The sequence below is a fragment of the Mustela lutreola genome, chromosome 12 (assembly GCF_030435805.1).
Source record: "Mustela lutreola isolate mMusLut2 chromosome 12, mMusLut2.pri, whole genome shotgun sequence".
Taxonomy (NCBI): domain Eukaryota; kingdom Metazoa; phylum Chordata; class Mammalia; order Carnivora; family Mustelidae; genus Mustela; species Mustela lutreola.
Genome location: NC_081301.1, coordinates 49,545,330 through 49,564,202, shown reverse-complemented (window position 1 = coordinate 49,564,202; position 18,873 = coordinate 49,545,330). Strand labels below are relative to the sequence as shown.

At 37.5% G+C, this 18,873-nt stretch overlaps 1 protein-coding gene across 3 annotated transcripts in view; it reads left to right on the top strand.

Annotated features, from left to right (window-relative positions):
* DENND4C (DENN domain containing 4C) overlaps positions 1 to 18,873 on the top strand; it is a 142,222-nt gene that overhangs the window by 25,661 nt on the left and 97,688 nt on the right. For all 3 annotated transcript variants that reach the window (XM_059143124.1, XM_059143123.1, XM_059143121.1), the window contains exon 2: positions 12,581 to 12,902. In XM_059143124.1, coding sequence (XP_058999107.1) covers positions 12,598 to 12,902 — 305 coding nt within the window. In that variant the 5' untranslated portion in view covers positions 12,581 to 12,597. The remainder of the gene's footprint in view (positions 1 to 12,580; positions 12,903 to 18,873) is intronic.

Below are 18,873 nucleotides of genomic sequence, written 5' to 3'. Positions count from 1 at the left end.
TCTGGGCAGAAGGCTGCTGAGTACAAGATTACTTAACATAATCTCAAGGCCTTTTCCTAGACATAGCAATAATTACAAAAGAATAAAATGTTATCAGGGCATCTGGGTGGCTTAGTTGGTTAAGCATTTGACTCTTGACTTCGGCTCAGGTGATGTTCCCCGGGTTGTGGGATCAGCCTATGTCAGAGCCACCTTAAGATTCTTTTTCTGCTCTTCCCAACCCTCTTAAAAAAGAAAAGGAAGAAAATGTAGCCACCACTTTAACTAAATACTCAAAATTAATATCATTAATGATTAGTCAAACTGCTATTCAGACATGTCTTCTGATATGATGCACCAAGGACACATTACTTATGTAGTATTCCTGATTTTATTATTATTTTTTTTTTTAAATTTTTTTTTTTTTAAGATTTTATTTATTTATTTGAAAGACAGAGATCGCAAGTAGGCAGAGAGACAGGCAGAGGGAGAGAGAGGGAAGCAGGCTCCCTGCTGAGCAGAGAGCCTGATGCGGGACTCGATCCCAGGACCCTGGGATCATGACCTGAGCCGAAGGCAGAGGCTTTAACCCACTGAGCCACTCAGGCGCCCATGATTTTATTATTATTTTTTAAAGATTTTACCCATTTATTTGCAGACTGAGATCACAAGTAGGTAGAGAGGCAGGCAGAGAGAGAGGAGGAAGTAGGCTCGCTGCAGAGCAGAGAGCCCGATGCTGGGCTCGATCCCAGGACACTGGGATCATGACCGGAACAAAGGCAGTGGCTTTGAGCTACCCAGGTGCCCCTATTCCTGATTTTTAAAAATGCATTGCTTTACTCCTCTAACACTCCAAAAAAAAAAAAAAAAAAAAATTCATTGCCTATATCTGAACATGAGGGATTAGACAACCTGAAACTAAAGGGGAGAATTCTAGTCACGGGAAACAAAAGCAAAAATAAACCACTGGGACTACACCAAATTGAAAAGCTTTTGCACAGCAAAGGAAACCATCAACAAAATGACAAAAGCAATCTACTGAACCGGAGAAGATAACTGCAAATGATACAGCCAATATTCAATATTCAAGCTAGATCTGTGTCCTTTTGATAGGACCCCACTAATCTTTGAGTAATGTTTTTTGTTTTCTTTTTTCTTTTTTTAAAGATTTTATTTATTTATTTAGAAGGTAGAGATCACAAGTAGGCAGAGAGGCAGGCAGAGAGAGAGGAGGAAGCAGGCTCCCTGCCAAGCAGAGAGCCCAATGCGGGGCTCAATCCCAGGACCCTGGGATCATGACCTGAGCCGAAGGCAGAGGCTTTAACCCACTGAGCCACCCAGGCGCCCGTGTTTTTTGTTTTCTTAAGTAAGAAGTTCTTGGTATATCTTTTGCCTTTTTTTTTTTTTTTTTTTTTTTTTTAAGTAGGCTCCACACCTAGCACGGAGCTCAGCTTGAACTCAGTACCATGGTATCAAGACCTGGACGGAGATCAAGAGTTTGACACTTAACTGACAGAGCCACTCAGGCTCCCCTATCTTGTGCTTTTCTTTCCCAACCTTGGAATTGGTAATTACTCCAAAGAGGTCTAGTATCGTTTGGTGAGGAATGGTTTTAAGAAACAAAGATTTAGGTGCTGAGTATATTTGTTGCTGCTGGGGTGACACTAGTTTTGGGTTTCCTTTTTGGTAGACAGGAGGAGACATACACTCAATTTCAACAGCTTTATTGATAAATCACACATCACACAATTCACCTATTTAAAATATACAATTCATTGGTTTTTAGTGTAGTCAGAGATTGTTTAACCATTACCACAATCAAGTTTATCACACTGAAAAGAAACCCCATCCACATTAGAGTCATTCCCCACTTCTCCATCCCCCCAATCTAGGCAGCTTTCTCTTTTTATAAATGGCCTATTTTGGACATTTTATATAAATGGAACCATACTATATGTGATATATTTTTTTAAGGATTTTATTTATTTATTTGACAGAGATCACAAGTAGGCAGAGAGGCAGGCAGAGAGAGGTGAGTTGGGTGGGGAGGGAAGCAGGCTCCCTGCTGAGCAGAGAGCCTAATGCAGGGCCCATCCCAGGACCCTGGGATCATGATCTGAGCCAAAGGCAGAGGCTTTAACCCACTGAGACACCCAGGCTCCCCTATATGTGGTGTTTTGTGACTGACTTCCTCCACTTAGTGTAATGTTTTCAGGGTTTATCCATGTTTAGCATGTATCAGTACTTAATTTCTGTTTATTGCTGAAGATAGTTCATTGTATGGATGTACTACATTTTATTTGTTGCCTCATATGTTGGTGGACATTTGGGCTGTTTTTTGTCTAGTGTAGTTTTTGTCTAGTATAAAAAATGTTGACACACATATTTAAAAATTAAAAAAAAATTTTTTTTAATTTGTTTGTTTATTTATTTGTTGAGAGAGTGGAAGCAAGAGAAATCACCGAGGGAAAGGGAGAGGCAGACTCACTCCTGAGCAGGGAGCCCTATGTGGGGCTCGATCCTGGGACCCTGAGATCATGACCTGAGCCAAAGGCAGATGTTCAACTGACTGAGCCATCCAGGTGCTCCTAAAAAATTTTATTTTTGAATTATTTTAGGTTTACTGAAAAGTTGAAAAAGTAGTACAGAGAATTCCTATATTCCTCTATGGTTAACATCTTGTATTATCATAGTGAATTTGTCAAAACTAAGACAACATTGTTATACTGCTTTTAACTAAAATCCAGATTTTATTTTAATCTCACTAGTTTTTATGTTAATGTGATCTTTCTGTTCTATATTCCAATTCAGGGTACCACATTACCTTTAGTGCGTATGTATTTTAAAATTATGAGTTCATACTGATGGCTCTAGATCAGTTTCAGTACACATATTTGTTTAAATATATTTTTTATTTATTTGAGAGAGAGGGAAAGGGCACATGCAGGGGAGGGAAAAGGGAGAGGGGGCAAGCAGGTTCCCTGCTGAGTAGGGGGCCTGATATGGGACTCGTCCCAGGACCCCAGATCATGACCCAAGCCAAAGGCTGATGCTTAACCAACTGAGCCACCCCGGCATCCCAATACACATATTCTTACTTGCCCTCTGCCATCCTATATTATCTCTCTCTTTTCTTACAGTAAGATCTCTGTCTTCAAACAATTGTTCAGGTATAGAGTACGTACAGAATAATGTTTGAACCATACTGCTATAAACCATATCACTATGTCTAAAGGCAGGATTTTTTTTTTCAGTTCTTAATGTTAAATTGTTTAAATTACTTGCATTAGCTCTTTTTTCATTTCTTTTTATGTGATTATATGGTCAATTTGGTATATAATCAGGTTTATTGGCTCATATATTATTAATGGTGAAGTTAGGTATTTAACAACATAAAAAAAATTTTTTAAAAGATTTCTTTTATTCATTAGAGAGAGAGAAAGAGAGAGAGCGTGCACAAGTAGTAGTAAAGGTAGAGGGAGAGAGTGAAGCAGACTCTGCACTCAGATGGGAGCCCCAGGTTGAGCTCCAGGGCTCCATCCCAGGACCTGGAGATCATGACCTGAGCTGAAGGCATATGCTTAACTGTCTGAGCCACCAGGCGCCCCTCAAAAACAATTTTTTTTTTAAATAAAGATTTTATTTATTTATTTGACAGACAGAGATCACAAGTAGGCATAGAGGCAGGCAGAGAGAGAGGAAGGGAAGCGGGCTCCCCGCGGAACAGAGAGCCTAATGCGGGGCTCGATCCCAGGACTCTGGGATTATGACCTGAGCCTAAAACAGAGGCTTTAATCCACTGAGCCACCCAGGGCCCCCCCCCCCCGATTTTTATAATGGAATTTAGAAATTGTTCTTTTCTAGACTTTTAATTTAAACTTTATAGTGAATATACCCTGCTTAATGGGTTTTGTTTGAACTTAGTAGTGTTTCCAAGAATTCTGAATTAGTTGCCAATATTTTAAAATTTGGAAATTTTACATCAAAAAATCCTGATTTCTGGCTTCTTTTAAGAAGCCAGAAAGAAATTCTGGTTTTGCCAAGTCCATTTGGCAATAATGGATGGATCTCACTAGTAGTGACTGCCTGTGTTCTCTGGTTCCCACGACTCTTATATCCCGCATGACCCCTTTAGGCATTTGTGTTTGCAGCCTTTCTTTACAACCCTCCTTCTTTACAAAACTTTCAGTGGCAGGTGCAACAGTAGAGAATTACACTGCTTTGTATTTGGAAAAAGGAACTGATTTTGTCTGAAATGACTTTTTCTGTTTTGTAATTTCATGACCCAGCTGGTGTAACTCATGTTGATAATGCTTTCTGAAAGGATTCACCAAGGCTGTATTTTAAATTGCTTAAATGTAGCAAATAAGTTTGATAAAACTGCATTCTCTTTGCAGTTTACATGACATTCACCATTTATTCTGCATGGTTTGGAACACGAAGGAACACACTTTTTGAAGCCTTAAATATTTTTGTTACAGTGAGAAAATTGTGTAAACTACATTTAGCTTTATAGATTGAAGTTACTGACATTTTGTTGATATTAACAGCATTTATTCATTAATGTGTATGCCATTCTAAATAGTAGGAAAGATTATCTTAGCAATAGTTGGAAAATGAAATTTAATTATTAGACTTAATTTTTTTATTTATTTGAGAGAGAGACAGTGAGAGAGAGTATGAGTGAGGAGAAGGTCAGAGAGAGAAACAGACCCCCCATGGAGCTGGGAACCCGATGCGGGACTCGATCCCGGGACTCCAGGATCATGACCTGAGCCGAAGGCAGTTGCTTAACCAACTGAGCCACCCAGGTGCCCAATTTTTTTTTTTTTTAAGATTTTATTTATCAGAGAGAGAGAGAGAGGGAGAGAGCAAGCACAGGCAGACAGAATGGCAGGCAGAGGCAGAGGGAGAAGCAGGCTCCCTGCTGAGCAAGGAGCCCGATGCGGGACTCAATCCCAGAACGCTGGGATCATGACCTGAGCCGAAGGCAGCCGCTCAACCAACTGAGCCACCCAGGCGTCCCTAGACTTAATTTTTATAAATATTTTAATTGTTTTTCAAAAACTTTGGTTAATATAGAGTAATTTTTATTAGAGATAGAGAAGGCCATTTCATAATGATAAAGGGGTCAGTTAATGAAAAGGATCTAACAGTTCTAAATGTTTATTATGTTGATAATGGAGCTTCAAAATACATGAAGCAAAAAACTCGTAAGAATTGAAAGGAGAAATAGATCTGTAATTATAGTCAGAGATTTTAATGTTGTTCTCTTAATAATGGAACAAGGGGACAGAAGATCAGCAAGGATATAGTAGACTTGAACAACACTGTTAACCTACCTGATAGGCATTTGTAGAGCCATCTGTCCAAAACCAGAATACACATGCTGAATTGGTGAAGTACACATGGTATATTTATCAAGACAGGCCATATTCTTAGCCATAAAACTAGTCTCAATAAATGTGAAAGAATTCAAGTCATACATAGTGTATTCTCTGACCACAGTGTAATTAAATTAGAAATTAATAACCAAAGATTCTTGGAAAACTCCAAAGTACAAAATTTGAAAACTGAAAAACACACTTTTAAATAGTCCAGTGGTCAAAGAAAGTACTTTAAGAAAGGGAAATTAAAAAGTGTTTTGAGCTGAATAAAAAGAAAACATACACACATTTTTGGATGCCATTAAAACATTACCTGGGAGGGGCGCCTGGGTGGCTCAGTGGGTTAAAGCCTCTGCCTTCGGCTCAGGTCATGATCCCAGGGTCCAGGGATCGAGCCCCGCATCAGGCTATCTGCTCGGCGGGGAGCCTGCTTCCCTTCCTCTCTCTCTGCCTGCCTCTCTGCCTACTTGTGATCTCTCTCTCTCTCTCTGTTAAATAAATAAATAAAATCTTTAAAAAAAAAATTACCTGGGAGATTTATAACACTAAATACCTACAATGGAGAAGAAGAGAGGTCTCGAATCAGTGACCCCAGCTTCCACCTTAATAAAATAGAAAAATAAGAGTGAATTAAATTTTGCGTAAACAGAGGGAAGGAAATAATAAAGATCAAAACAGAAATCAGTGAAACACAAAACAAAAGCAATAGAGAAAAATTAGTGAAGCCAAAAGATTCTTAGAGAAGATCAATAAAATTGATAAATTTCAGGACACCTGTGTGGCTCAGTGGATTAAGCATCTGTCTTTGGGGCGAAGGGGTTCCTGGGATCAAGCCCTGAGCCCTACATCGGGCTCTTTGCTCAGTGGGGAGTCTGCTTCTCCCTCTCCTGCTCTTCACCCCAAACCCCAGCTTCTCTCTTTCTCTTCTCTGTCTCTCAAATAAATAAATAAAATCTTTAAAAAGCTGAGAAATTTCTGATCACACTGGTTAAGGAAAAAGAAGATCCAAATTACTAAATTGGGGATGAAAGAGGTGACATCACTACATATTATACAGATATTAAAAGTATAATAAGGAAATATTATGAATAACTTGTTAGTAAATATGGCAGTTTAGGTGAAATGGACAAATTTCTTGAAAGACACTGCTATAGACTAACCTTCTCCTCCCCCCCTTCTGTGATGAAACCGAATTCCCAGGGTGATGGTATTTGGAGGTGGGGCTTTGGAAGGTATTTTGGTCCTGAGGGTAAAACCCTTATGAGAGAAATTATTAAAAGAGATCCCAGAGAGATCCCTCCGCTCCTTTCCATCATGTGAGTTACAGTGGAAAGACAGCCTTTTAGAAACTAGGAACTAGACAATAAAGCTGCCAGTGCCCTGATCTTGGACTTCTCAGTCTCAAGAACTGTGAGAAATAAATTTCTGTTGTTTATAAGCCACTCAGTCTATGGCATTCTGGTATAGTAGCTTGAATGGACTAAGACACAAATGATGAAAGTTTATTCAAGTGGAAGTAGGTAACCTGCATAGCCTATATGTTAAAGGAATTGAATTTATAGTTATAAAAACCTGCCTCCAAAAAAATACTCCAGACCCAGATGAGGTCACAGGTGAACAAACTATCAAACATTTAAGAAGAAGTAATACCAGTTCTATACAAACTATCCCAGAAACTTGAAAAGGAGGGAATTCTTCCCAACTCATTCTGTGAGACTATCAATACCTTGGTACCAAAACTGGATAAAGACATAATTACAAGAAAAGAAAACTACAGACCAGTATCCCTCATTAACATATATAAAATTTCAAGCAAAATTTTAGCAAACAGAATTTAAGAATATATAAAGGGGATTATAGATCATGACCAAGTGGGGTTTATTTCAGGAATGCAGTGTTGATTAATAACTTGAAAATTAATCATTGTCATTCACTGTGTTTAACAAAGAGAAAAGTTTCATGTCAGTAAATGCAAAAAAGTTTGTGATAAAGTCTAACGCAGGCTCCTGATAGAAGTCTCAGGATTAGAAAGGAATTTTCTTAACTTGATAAAGAGCATTTACAACAAACCTATGTAACAGGTATTTACTGATAAAAGACTGAATGATTTCCTTGTTAAGATTGGGGACAAAATGAAGATGTTTACTCTCAACATTTCTCTCCATTTTTTAAAAAAAAGAATGTATTGATTTAAGTAATGTCTACACCCAGCATGGGACTTGAACTCAAAAATCAGAGATCAAGAGTCACAGGCTCTACTCACTGAGCCAGCCAGGTGCCTCTCCTTTTTTTTCCTTTTAAATCAAAGAAATGTGTATTAAAACCTCTCTATACCAATTTTACTCTAACACAATAAACATAAATACAGTTGTAACACCCATTGGATCGTAGATACACTACTGTTGCGGTGGTAAATTGGTATATATTCTTTTCAAAAGACGAGAAGCATGTAATAATAGTTATGCATGGGTTTATATACTCTGATCTAGAAAGCTTGTTCTGGGAGTTTACTCTGTAACTTACCTGAAGCCCAGAAGGTGAATATGGAGAGATGCTTATTGATATATTCTCTTGTTTTTATTGTGGCAAATATGTATAACATTTATCATTTGTAAATATACACTTCAGTGGTGTTAAGTACATTGCCAGGGTTGTATAACCATTGGCACCACTATGCTCAAAACTTTTCCATCATCCCCAACATAAACTCTGTATCCACTAAACAGTAACTCTCCATTCTGTCCCTTCCCAGCCCCTGGTAACCTCTACTTTATATTTTCTGTATTTATTCAGTGTACCTCATATAGGAACCATATAATATTTGTTCAGTGTCTTTCTGGGTTATTTCACTTAGCATAAAGTTTTCAGATTTCATCCATGTTACAGCATTTATCAAAATTCAATTTTTTTTTTACGGCTGAATAATACTATTATATAAATATATCACATTCAATTTATTTATTTATATTTTGGATGAATATTTGGGTTGTTTTTACTGTTTGGTTACTGTGAATAACGCTGCTGTGAAAAGGTGCTCAGCTTATGGTCATTTGTATATCTTTGGTCAGCATTTCTTCTGAACACTGCACTGAATGTTCTGCCTAGTACAGTAAGATAAGAAAAAGAAATAAAAGCTTCTGTATTGGAAAGAAAGAAGTAAAATTATCTTTATTCATAGATACTTTATTATCTACGTAGAAAATTTGATGGTACCTACAAAATTCTGCAACTTGTAACTGTATGAAGATTGCAATATATAAGGTCAAGATATAAAATTAAGTGTATCTCTGTGTAGTAGCAAAGAATAATTGGAAATTGAGCTAAAAAGGAAACAGCATCATTTATAATAGCATTAATTATTATGTATTTAAGCAAAATCTGATAAGATGTGAAGGACATAAGCTATAAACTATAAAACAATGAGAGAAAGTTTTACAAGTCTCAATAAATGTAGAGATGAATCTTGTTCGTGGATTTGAAGACTCATCATTGATAGTCTTGCTTAAGTTGACCTATGGTTTCAACACAATGCTAGTTAAATCTTAGTAGGCTTTTTTTTGGGGGGGGGTGTTGGTAGAAATGAACAGGCTGATTCTGAAATGCTTATTGAAATGTAAAGGACCTAAAACAGAATAATCAAAACAGTTTTGAACAAGAACAGAGTTGAAGACTAATACTTCCTGATATCAAGATTTATTATAAAGCTACAGTAATCAAAATCATTTGGTACTGACATTAATAGACAAATAGGTCAGGTCAGTGAAAATAAAGAATACAGAGATGAATATAAACATGTTGGTCAGTTGGTTTTTGACTAAAGGTACAAAGGCAGAACAGTGGGGAAAAGTTCCCTTTTTCAACCAGTGGTACTGGAAAAATTGGGTATCTGTATATAAAAAGTGAATCTTTATTCAGACCTCACTATATACAAAAACTAACTCAAAATGGATCATAGACCTAGGTGCTAAACTTGAAATTATAAAACTTTTAGAGGAAAACATTGGAGAAAACCTTTGTGACCTTAGATTAGATGGTGATTTCTTAAATATGATACCACAAGCATGCCCCATAAAAGAACAGGTTGGTAAACTGAACTTCAAAAATAAAAACTTCTGCCTTTCAAAAGGTACTACTGTTAGAGTAAAAAGATGAGTCAAAGATTGGGAGGAAATACGTATTAAGTATATGCCTGATAAATGATTTTTCTATAGAATATATAAGGAACTTCAGGGGCTCCTGGGTAGCTCAGTCGGTTAAGCGCCTGTCTTCGGCTCAGGTTATGATCATGAGATTCCATGAGATGGGATGGAGTCCTGCACCAGGCTCCCTGCTTCCCTGCTCAGCAGAGAGCCTGCTTTTCTCTCTCCCTCTGCTACCACCCCCCCGCCCCCCCCCCCCCGCTAGTGTTCTCTCTCTCTTTTTCTTTCTGTGTCAAATAAATAAGTAAATAAATAAATCTTAAAAAAATATTAAAGAACTTTAAAAACTCAAGAATGGGGGTACCTGGATGTGGCTCAGTTGGTTGACCGTCTGACTCTGGGTTCAACTTAGATGGTGATCTCAGGGTCTCAGGGTTGTGAGATTGAGCCCCATGTGGGGCTCCGCTCTCAGCGGGGAGTCTCCTTGTCCCTCTCCCTCCCCTTTGCCTTTTCCGCTCTACCCCTTCTCCTGCTAGCACACAAGCTTTCTCATTTTCTCTCTCTCTAAAATAAATAAATAAAATCTTAAAAAACAAATAAACAAAAAACAACTAAAGAATGAGTAAATAAACAGACCAAGTAGAAAATAGGCAATGATTTGAACAGAAGCTTCACTGAAGGAAATACATGGATGGAAAATAAGCACATGAAAATGGGGTTAACATCACTAGTCATTAGAAACATGCAGTTCACTGGGTACCTGGTAGCTCAGTCAGATAAGCATCTGACTCTTGATCTCAGGGTTGTGAATTCAAGCCCCGAGTTGGGCTTCATATTAGTTGTGGAACCTACTTTAAAAAAAAAAAAGCAAATTAAAATGATAGTAAGTATCACTTTAGGCATATTAGAGTTACCTACATTTAAAAGACTGACCGTATGGAGCTTTAGGGAGGATGTGGGACAACTGGAAGTCTCCCATACGGATGGTAGGAATATGAAATGGTATACTCACCTAGGAAGGTGTTTGGCAGTTTTTTAGAACTATGTTTACCTAGCAGGTGATGCAATCCTTTCATCTTAAGAATGACCTAAGGTGAATGAAAGCATATGTCCATAAGGCTGATACATGGGTGTTTATGACTGCTTTATTTGTAGTAACTCCAAACTGAAAATAACCCAGATGTCTTCGTAAGGTCAGTAGGTAAACATACTGTGGTGTACTCAGCGGTGGAATAATGCTTTGCAGTAAAAAAGGAATGAGGAGCTCCTGGCTGGCTCAGTCGGTAGGGCAGATGAATCTTCCATTTCCAGGTTGTGAGCTGGGTATAGAAATTACTTAAAAAAAAATTTAAAAAATATAAATAGGAAAGAACTATTGTTATAAACAACAGCATGAATGAATCTCAAAATAGTTATAAAGAAAGGTAGACAAAAAAGAATGCATGCTATAGGTGGTGCCAGGGTGGCTCAGTGGGTTAAAGTTTCTGCCTTCGGCTCGGGTTGTGATCCCAGGGTCCTGGGATCGAGCCCTAAGTCGGGCTCTCTGCTCAGCAGGGAGCCTGCTTCCCTTCCTCTCTCTCTCTGCCTGCCTCTCTGCCTACTTGTGATCTCTGTCAAATAAATAAGTAAAATCTTAAAAAAAAAAAAAGAATGCATTCTGTATGATTCCATATATATCAGTTCTAAAAACTATAGTGACAAAGCAGATTACTCATTGCCTGGGGAGGAAGAGATACGAGGGGGTATATGAAAATTCGGGGTTTGAATGGATATGTTTACTGTCTTGATTGTGGTAATGATTTCACAGGTATATATATTTATGAAAATTTACACTCTAAATATGTACATGTTATTGTATGTAAATTGTACTTAAAGTTTTAATTTTAGTTTTTTGGAAGATTTTGTTGATTTATTTGACAGAGATCACAAGAAGGCGGGGTGGGCGGAGCATGTTCGCCACTGAGCACAGAACCCCATGAGGGGCTCGATCCCAGGACTCTGAGCTCAAGACCTGTGACCTGAGTTGAAGGCAGAGGCTTAACCCGCTGAGCCACCCAGGCCCCAAATAAAGTTGATTTTAAAAAGCACATGAAATCCGTGAAAATATTTAAAACCTTAGAAGCCTAATTTTATTTTTCGAGGTGCCAAGTTTAGAGATAATAGAAATCTTTACTCAGTGTTGATAATCTCTGGGTTTCTACCATGTATTACCTAAGTCTCTTAATATATGTTTTATGTATAATTTTGTCTTCTTTGGTTATAGTATTTTATACCTTATCTGGTATTTACATAGGAAATACATAATGACTTCTGAACTTACTTAGTTTACATGGTGTTCTCATAAAGTTCCTTTTCCATAAGGAACAGACTCCTAACTGGATTAAGAGACCAGTTTGATCATGTTTATTACTATTACCTTTATTATTATTATTTTTTTGTCTTAGACCTTGACTTAATTTGTGATGAACTCAATTCATTTGTTTAAATGTGAAGCTTAGGGCGCCTGGGTGGCTCAGTGGGCTAAGCCACTGCCTTCGGCTCAGGTCATGATCTCAGGGTCCTGGGATCGAGTCCCACATTGGGCTCTCTGCTCAGCAGGGAGCCTGCTTCCCTCTCTCTCTCTCTCTGCCTGCCTCTCTGTCTACTTGTGATCTCTGTCTGTCAAATAAATAAATAAAATCTTTAAAAAAAAATAAATGTGAAGCTTAGCCTTAGGAATTTGGTAACCAGAAGAGAATGATTTTTTTTAAGTGGTCTGAAGTTTGTTCATTAAGTACATTTGCTGAAGCACCATAGCCCATTTGATTATTCTGACAGTTTCATTATTCTTCACAGGGCCTTGGCACATGAGAGGATCATAGTTGCCTTACAAATGAGTTGATTCTGTAAACTTGTACTTGGAGCAGGTAAAAACTGACAAGATAATACTGAAACAGGCTGCTTCTCTGGAAGGACAGCAGTTGGATTATAAGTCCAGCTGGGTGATCACTGCTAACTCAGGAGTATTTGACTTTAGGAAGTCAAGATGAAGTGTTTTATTTAATGGATGTCTTTTTTCTTTTTTTCCTCTTCTAGGAAATACAGTAGCAACCATGATAGAAGATAAAGGGCCAAGAGTGACTGACTACTTTGTTGTGGCAGGTCTCACTGACACATCTACTCTTTTAGATCAAGAACTAAATCGTTTAGATACTAAGTCAGCTGGGCCCAAAGCTCCCATTACAGACATTGCAGTTATTAACAAATCTGCTGGCGAAACAGTACCTGAAGGTTACACCTGTGTTGAAGCCACTCCATCAGCTCTCCAAGCAAATTTGAACTATGGAAGTCTGAAAAGCCCAGAACTTTTCCTCTGTTACAAGAGAGCAAGAGATAAACCACCCCTTACCGACATTGGGTATGGTGACTTACTTTCTTTTGCTGTCGTGAAGGAAATAACATTTATTCAAAGTGCATGCAAATAGAAATTTTAAATCCTTGGTAGTTCTGTTACTTGTTACTTCAGGATCGAGTGTAGTAAGATATTACATATCTCTATCCACCCTTACTGAATTTCTCTGCATTGTACTTGAATCATTAGATCATTTCCTTTCAGAAGATTGAAATGAAGGCATTGGAGCCTGAAATATGATTCCATTTCTCTTGTACTTTTTAGATAAGCTTAGTAATTAAAAATAAAAGAGCAAGTAGCTATAATAAAAGACTATATTTTTAAGGAGCTACTTAGATTATGTGTTGAGGTTTTGTAAAGCCCTGAACTCCTTTAACAAAGGAACATTCCTGTTTAAAAAACAAACAAAAAACTGTGCTGTGTGGATTTTAGTCCCAGAGGGAGGAGGTATTTACAATTTAGAATGACTGTAGTTGTTATAAGGCATTTAGTATCTAGTCCACAGCCAGAAAAGTACATTCTTTGTAAAAGCCTTTTTCCCAAAAATGTCTACATTGACCCTCTTTTGCAAATGAGATGCTTTTAGAATACCTGTGATTACTACTTTAATAGGTATACATGTCATGTAGTAAGCTGTTCTGATTATTATAGTAAAAACATATAGGTATTTGAGAGCATCTTAGGAAGTATTTGAGATCAGCTTGTCCATTTATGTAAAACATGAAGTTAGAATTTTGGTGGGAATTGCATTTAATCTATAGATCAAATTATGGAGTACTGCTGTTTTTATACCAATTACATCTTCTAACTTATGGATGTGAGTTATCTTTCCCTGTATTTAGACCTTTAGTATCTTTCAGCAGTGTTTTGTAGTTTTTTTTTTTTTTTAAGATTTTATTTATTTATTTGACAGACAGAGATCACAAGTAGGCAGAGAGGCAGGCAGAGAGAGAGAGAGGGAAGCAGACTCCCTGCTGAGCAGAGAGCCTGATGCGGGACTCGATCCCAGGACCCTGAGATCATGACCTGAGCCGAAGGCAGCGGCTTAACCCACTGAGCCACCCAGGCGCCCAGTGTTTTGTAGTTTTTAGTGTAAGTCTTTCACCTTTTAATTCGTTTTATTCCTACGTATCTTATTCTTTTGGATTCTATTAAACATGGGATTGTTTTCTTGATTTCTTTTTAGATTGTTCATTGCTGTTGTATACAAACACAGCTGAATTTTAATTTCATCTGTTAATCTTATACCCTGCAAGTTTGCTGAATTTGTTAGCTCTAATAGCTTTCTTTTGTATATTCAGGGATTTTAAAAAAATATATAGGATCATGTTGTCTGCATATATAGCTAGTTTTACTTCTTCCTTTGCAGTTTGTTGTATTTGCTCCCTTGTCTTATTGCTCCATCTAGAACTTAACGTACAGTGTAGAATAGGTAGCAAAAACAGACATTCTTGGCTCATTCCTGATCTTAGGTGGAAAGCTTTCGGTCTTTCACCCTTGAATATGATATTAGCTGTGGGTTTTTCATAAATGCCAATTATCATATTAAGAAAGGTCCCTTCTGTTTCTGATTTTGTGAGAGATTTGTCATGAAATTGTGTTGGATATTTTTCAGATGCTTTCTTTGTTAATTGAGATCATGCAGGCATTTCCTTCTTTCTATTAATGTGATGTACTACATTGATTTTCTTACGTCAGATCTCTTAATGTCATCACAATACCACATTGTAGAAATGATTGATTACTTAATATCATCATATATCCAAATTTTCCTGATTGTCTCATGAAGTTGTTGTTGTTGTTTTAATGGTTGCTGGTCTGTCTTTTCTTCTCTTTTTTTAAAGGTTTTATTTATTTATTTGACGGAGAGAGAGATCACAAGTAGGCAGAGAGGCAGGCAGAACGGGGAGGGAAGGAGGTTCCCCACTGAGCAGAGAGCCCGATGTGGGGCTCAATCCCAGGACCCTGAGATCATGACCTGGGCCAAAGGCAGAGGCTTAACCCAGTGAGCCACCCAGGCACCCCATGGTGTTTCTGATAATAGTTGTTCAGATATTAAGAAAGGTAATGAGCTGTTCCATTTGACCACCACTTGTTGTCTTTGTCATCTTTTCTACTTTTGCAGTTGAGCTCTGAGGAAGTGGTCCTAGGTCCTCATTACATTCAGATTTCTGAAGTCAAAGGATGATTTGTCATCCTCTTACCTGACATTTATGCAGCATCTGTCTGACTCCTTAAGTATTGGCCACCTTGTTGAGCTCTGTGATTCTCCTTCAAGTTAATACAGTTAGGATGGTGGTCATATAGCTTTATAGGATCCCTGGGAACAGGAGCCAAGTTAGAAAGGGCTGAGAAATTATTGGAATTGGATTAATAGAGCTTTTTGAAAGCTTGACTTTAAGAGAGAGAGAGAAGATAGTTATGGGCTTTGCTATTTAATAAAACTATGGTCGTTGAACCAGTATCATCTGTAAGGCCTGGAAAATGTTAGAACTTCAGAGTCTCAGGCACTGCCCCAAACCTCCTGAATTAGAATCTGTATTTTGACGAAATCCCCAGAAGCAACTGTTGAGGATACCTGGGGGGTAAGGCAGTATGGAGTCATGGGCTGTTTTTTAACTTTCTTCCAGAGGATAACCTTGAACATCTTTATTTGAAGGAAATAAACCAATGGAAAAGAAAGGGTAAAAATAAAAGAACAAGGAGATATTTGATAGAATAAAATGATGAAACAGATTGAAGGGGTAATGTCAGCAGCATCAGTGACTGCATTAGCCTTTAATGGGAGGGGCTTTTCCTTAGAGAAGGGGCAAGGAGGTTAAAATTGGTAATTCAGGACATGTAATCGTTTTATGATAGTTCTTTTCATTTTTTTCACGAGTTTTTTAAGAAGGTAGGTAATATCCATAGAAGGATGGGTACAGTGTAAAGTTTTGGTAATATCAATGTCAGTTGGTGCAAATCAAGCCAGGGACATAACTTGTGTTTCAGGCTCCAATGTTGACTGTTAGCTGTCTCTAAAGAAATCTTTTCATATCCTCCTCCTCATCCCCACAACAATGCAGTCATGATTGAAAGGATTTGTAGTTTTCAGAGACTGTTGTTGCTTGTGGTTCAGGGCCACAACTTGAAATGATGACTTAGATAATTATACTTAGATACTTTCAGATTGCAGGTCACTCTTTCATATACGTCTTGTAGTTCCCCCAGTTTGCAGATCCAGGTTTCCCAGAGTGTAGGTTGTCTGTTAGTTAATCATGCTGGTAAATTTTTCTTTCCAGATCAGATAATTGTTAATATCTGGTGACTGCAATATTTTGACCTGTCTACCCCACTCTCCCCCCATTTAAGCATGTGAGTGAGGAGATGAGATATTCATCAGGGTTGGTTTTTTTTTTTTAGAAAAATGTTATTTAAGTTGAAAGTATAAAGACCTGATATTCCACCATAATATCAAATACTCTGTGAAGTATGATTTAAATAGTACAATATAGGGGCACCTGGGTGGCTCAGTGGGTTGGGCCCCTGCCTTCGGCTCAGGTCATGATCTTAGGGTTCTGGGATCGAGTCCCACGTGAGGCTCTCTGCTCAGTGGGAAGCCTGCTTCCCCCTCTCTCTCTGCCTGCCTCTCTGACTCTTGTCAAATAAATAAATAAAATCCTTAAATAATACAATATATTATCTTATGTGTCAGATATGTTTATTAAGATAAAGAATCACAAATTACTGTATACTTTTCTTATTTTCCCCATTTATCAGATTCATTGATTTAAAAAAATATATTTTATTTATTTGAGAGAGTGAGAGTGCACGTGTGCACGAGAGAGAGAGAGTATGCACTCCCATGCATGAGCAGAAGGGGGTAGGGGTAGAGGTAGAGGGAGAAGCAGATTCTCTGCATAATTTTTCTATTATTTATTGACATTTTGCAGAGTCTTGCCAGTTGTCTTATAGAATGTCCCCCACTCTAGATTTATCTGATTGTTTCCTCCTTATGTAGTTTAACTTAGTATCTTATTGTCAGTTTACTGGATGTTAGTTTTAAAGTCTGAATTAAATTTATGAGTATTTTTAGCAAGAATACTTACAGGTAGGGCTAGCATTAGGAAGGGATGTAGTGTCCATTGTCCCATAATTAGTGATGTGTTCAGTTCAGTCACTTAGTTAAGATGGAATTGGCAGATATCTTTTGTTATTTTCATTGTTATTTAAGTAATTTGTAGAATTTTGGGCCTTGTTTAAATACCTGGTTCCCTAGTTCCTTTTCACCTCTCATTTTTTAGGATCCTTTGATCATTGCCTGAATTAGATCTTGTATGGCAGGGGATGTAAAATGAGACTTTTCTAATTCTGTCATTTAAAAAATAAATTTTTTAACTGGCAGTTTTCTTAGAGAGCTTGAATGAAGTTTTTTCTATTCTCTCTCTCTTTTTTATTGTTTTGAGAATAACTAAGAAACTGGATTTTAATTTATTCTGTGTGATAAAAACCTATTATAATCCCTAGTCGGTTTGCTCCTATGGTCCCAGGTTTGGCCAGTGGGAGCCCTTTCCAGCTGACTGCTTTGCCAAACAAAATCTGGATTTATGTGTGTTCATTGTTACTGAGGTGTCATACACACACACACAGACACACAGACACATACATATGTTCATATATATATGAGCTCCTTATCCTTGGAATAAGACCTATCAAGCATTTACAGAGTACTTATTGTGTTAAAAAACTGTATGAAGCAGTGTTTCTGTGTGGTTATGTTACCCATTTGTTATACAGTATGCAGTTAGGTTCATCTGTTGCTATTTGTGTTAAACTTGTTTTAGAAATATTTTCTGTTAATATGGAATATATTGTCACAGCTCAAAACATGTAAAAAGATATATTTAGAGAAGTATTGCTTCAGTCTTTGTTTCCTTTACTTTTTTCTCCATACTTTCTGCCCTCTTCTCCCCTGTTAATGCACTTTTTGATTTATCCTTTCACTGTGTTTTTACAAAAATAAACACATAAGTGTATTTTTATACACTTATTTATACTCTTAAACAAACCATAAATACAGTATACACTATTTTACACTTTGCTTTTGTCACCCAACAGTATATCCTCGGAATCACTCTGTATTTGAACATGGAGGTCTTTCTCATTTTTTTTGTAACTCTGTAGTACCTATTTGTGTGGATATATGTACTTTATTCATCCAAACCTCTGTTGATGGACACTTGGGTTCTGTCCAGTCTTGTGCTATGACAGGAATGCTTTGGTGAATAACTGTGTATGTATTATTACATATTTGTAGAAGTGTATTTTCAGGTTGTCCAGGAAGGGCATTGCTGGGATAAAAGATAAATGCATGCGTAATTCTCTTAAATCTTACCACATTTCTCTCCATTGTGTCATGCAACCATCAATATATGATACATGTGCTTCTTGCCCTCCAGTCCTAACCACAAAATAGGTGATCAAATTTTTGAATTTTTGTCAGTCTCCCAGTCGAGAAGCTGACAAAAATTTAAAAGTTTGATACTGACAAAAATTCAAAAATTTGATCATCTGTTTTTTTATTTTTTTTTATTTTATTTTTTTTAAAGATTTTATTTATTTATTTGACAGAGAGAAATTACAAGTACACTGAGAGGCAGGCAGAGAGAGAGAGAAGGAAGCAGGCTCCCTGCTGAGCAGAGAGCCCGATGCGGGACTCGATCCCAGGACCCTGAGATCATGACCTGAGCCGAAGGCAGCGGCTTAACCCACTGAGCCACCCAGGCGCCCTTGATCATCTGTTTTGTGTCAGAGTAATTTTAATGAGATTAACTATTTTTTCATTTGTTTAAGGACCATTTTTCATTTTCTTCTTTTGTGAATTGTTAATGTCTTTGGGCACTGACTTTGTTTATGTCTTTTTAACAACGGGTTTTTGGGATGTCTGGTGGCTCAGTTGGTTGAGTGTCTGCCTTCGGCTCAGGTCGTGCCAGGGTCC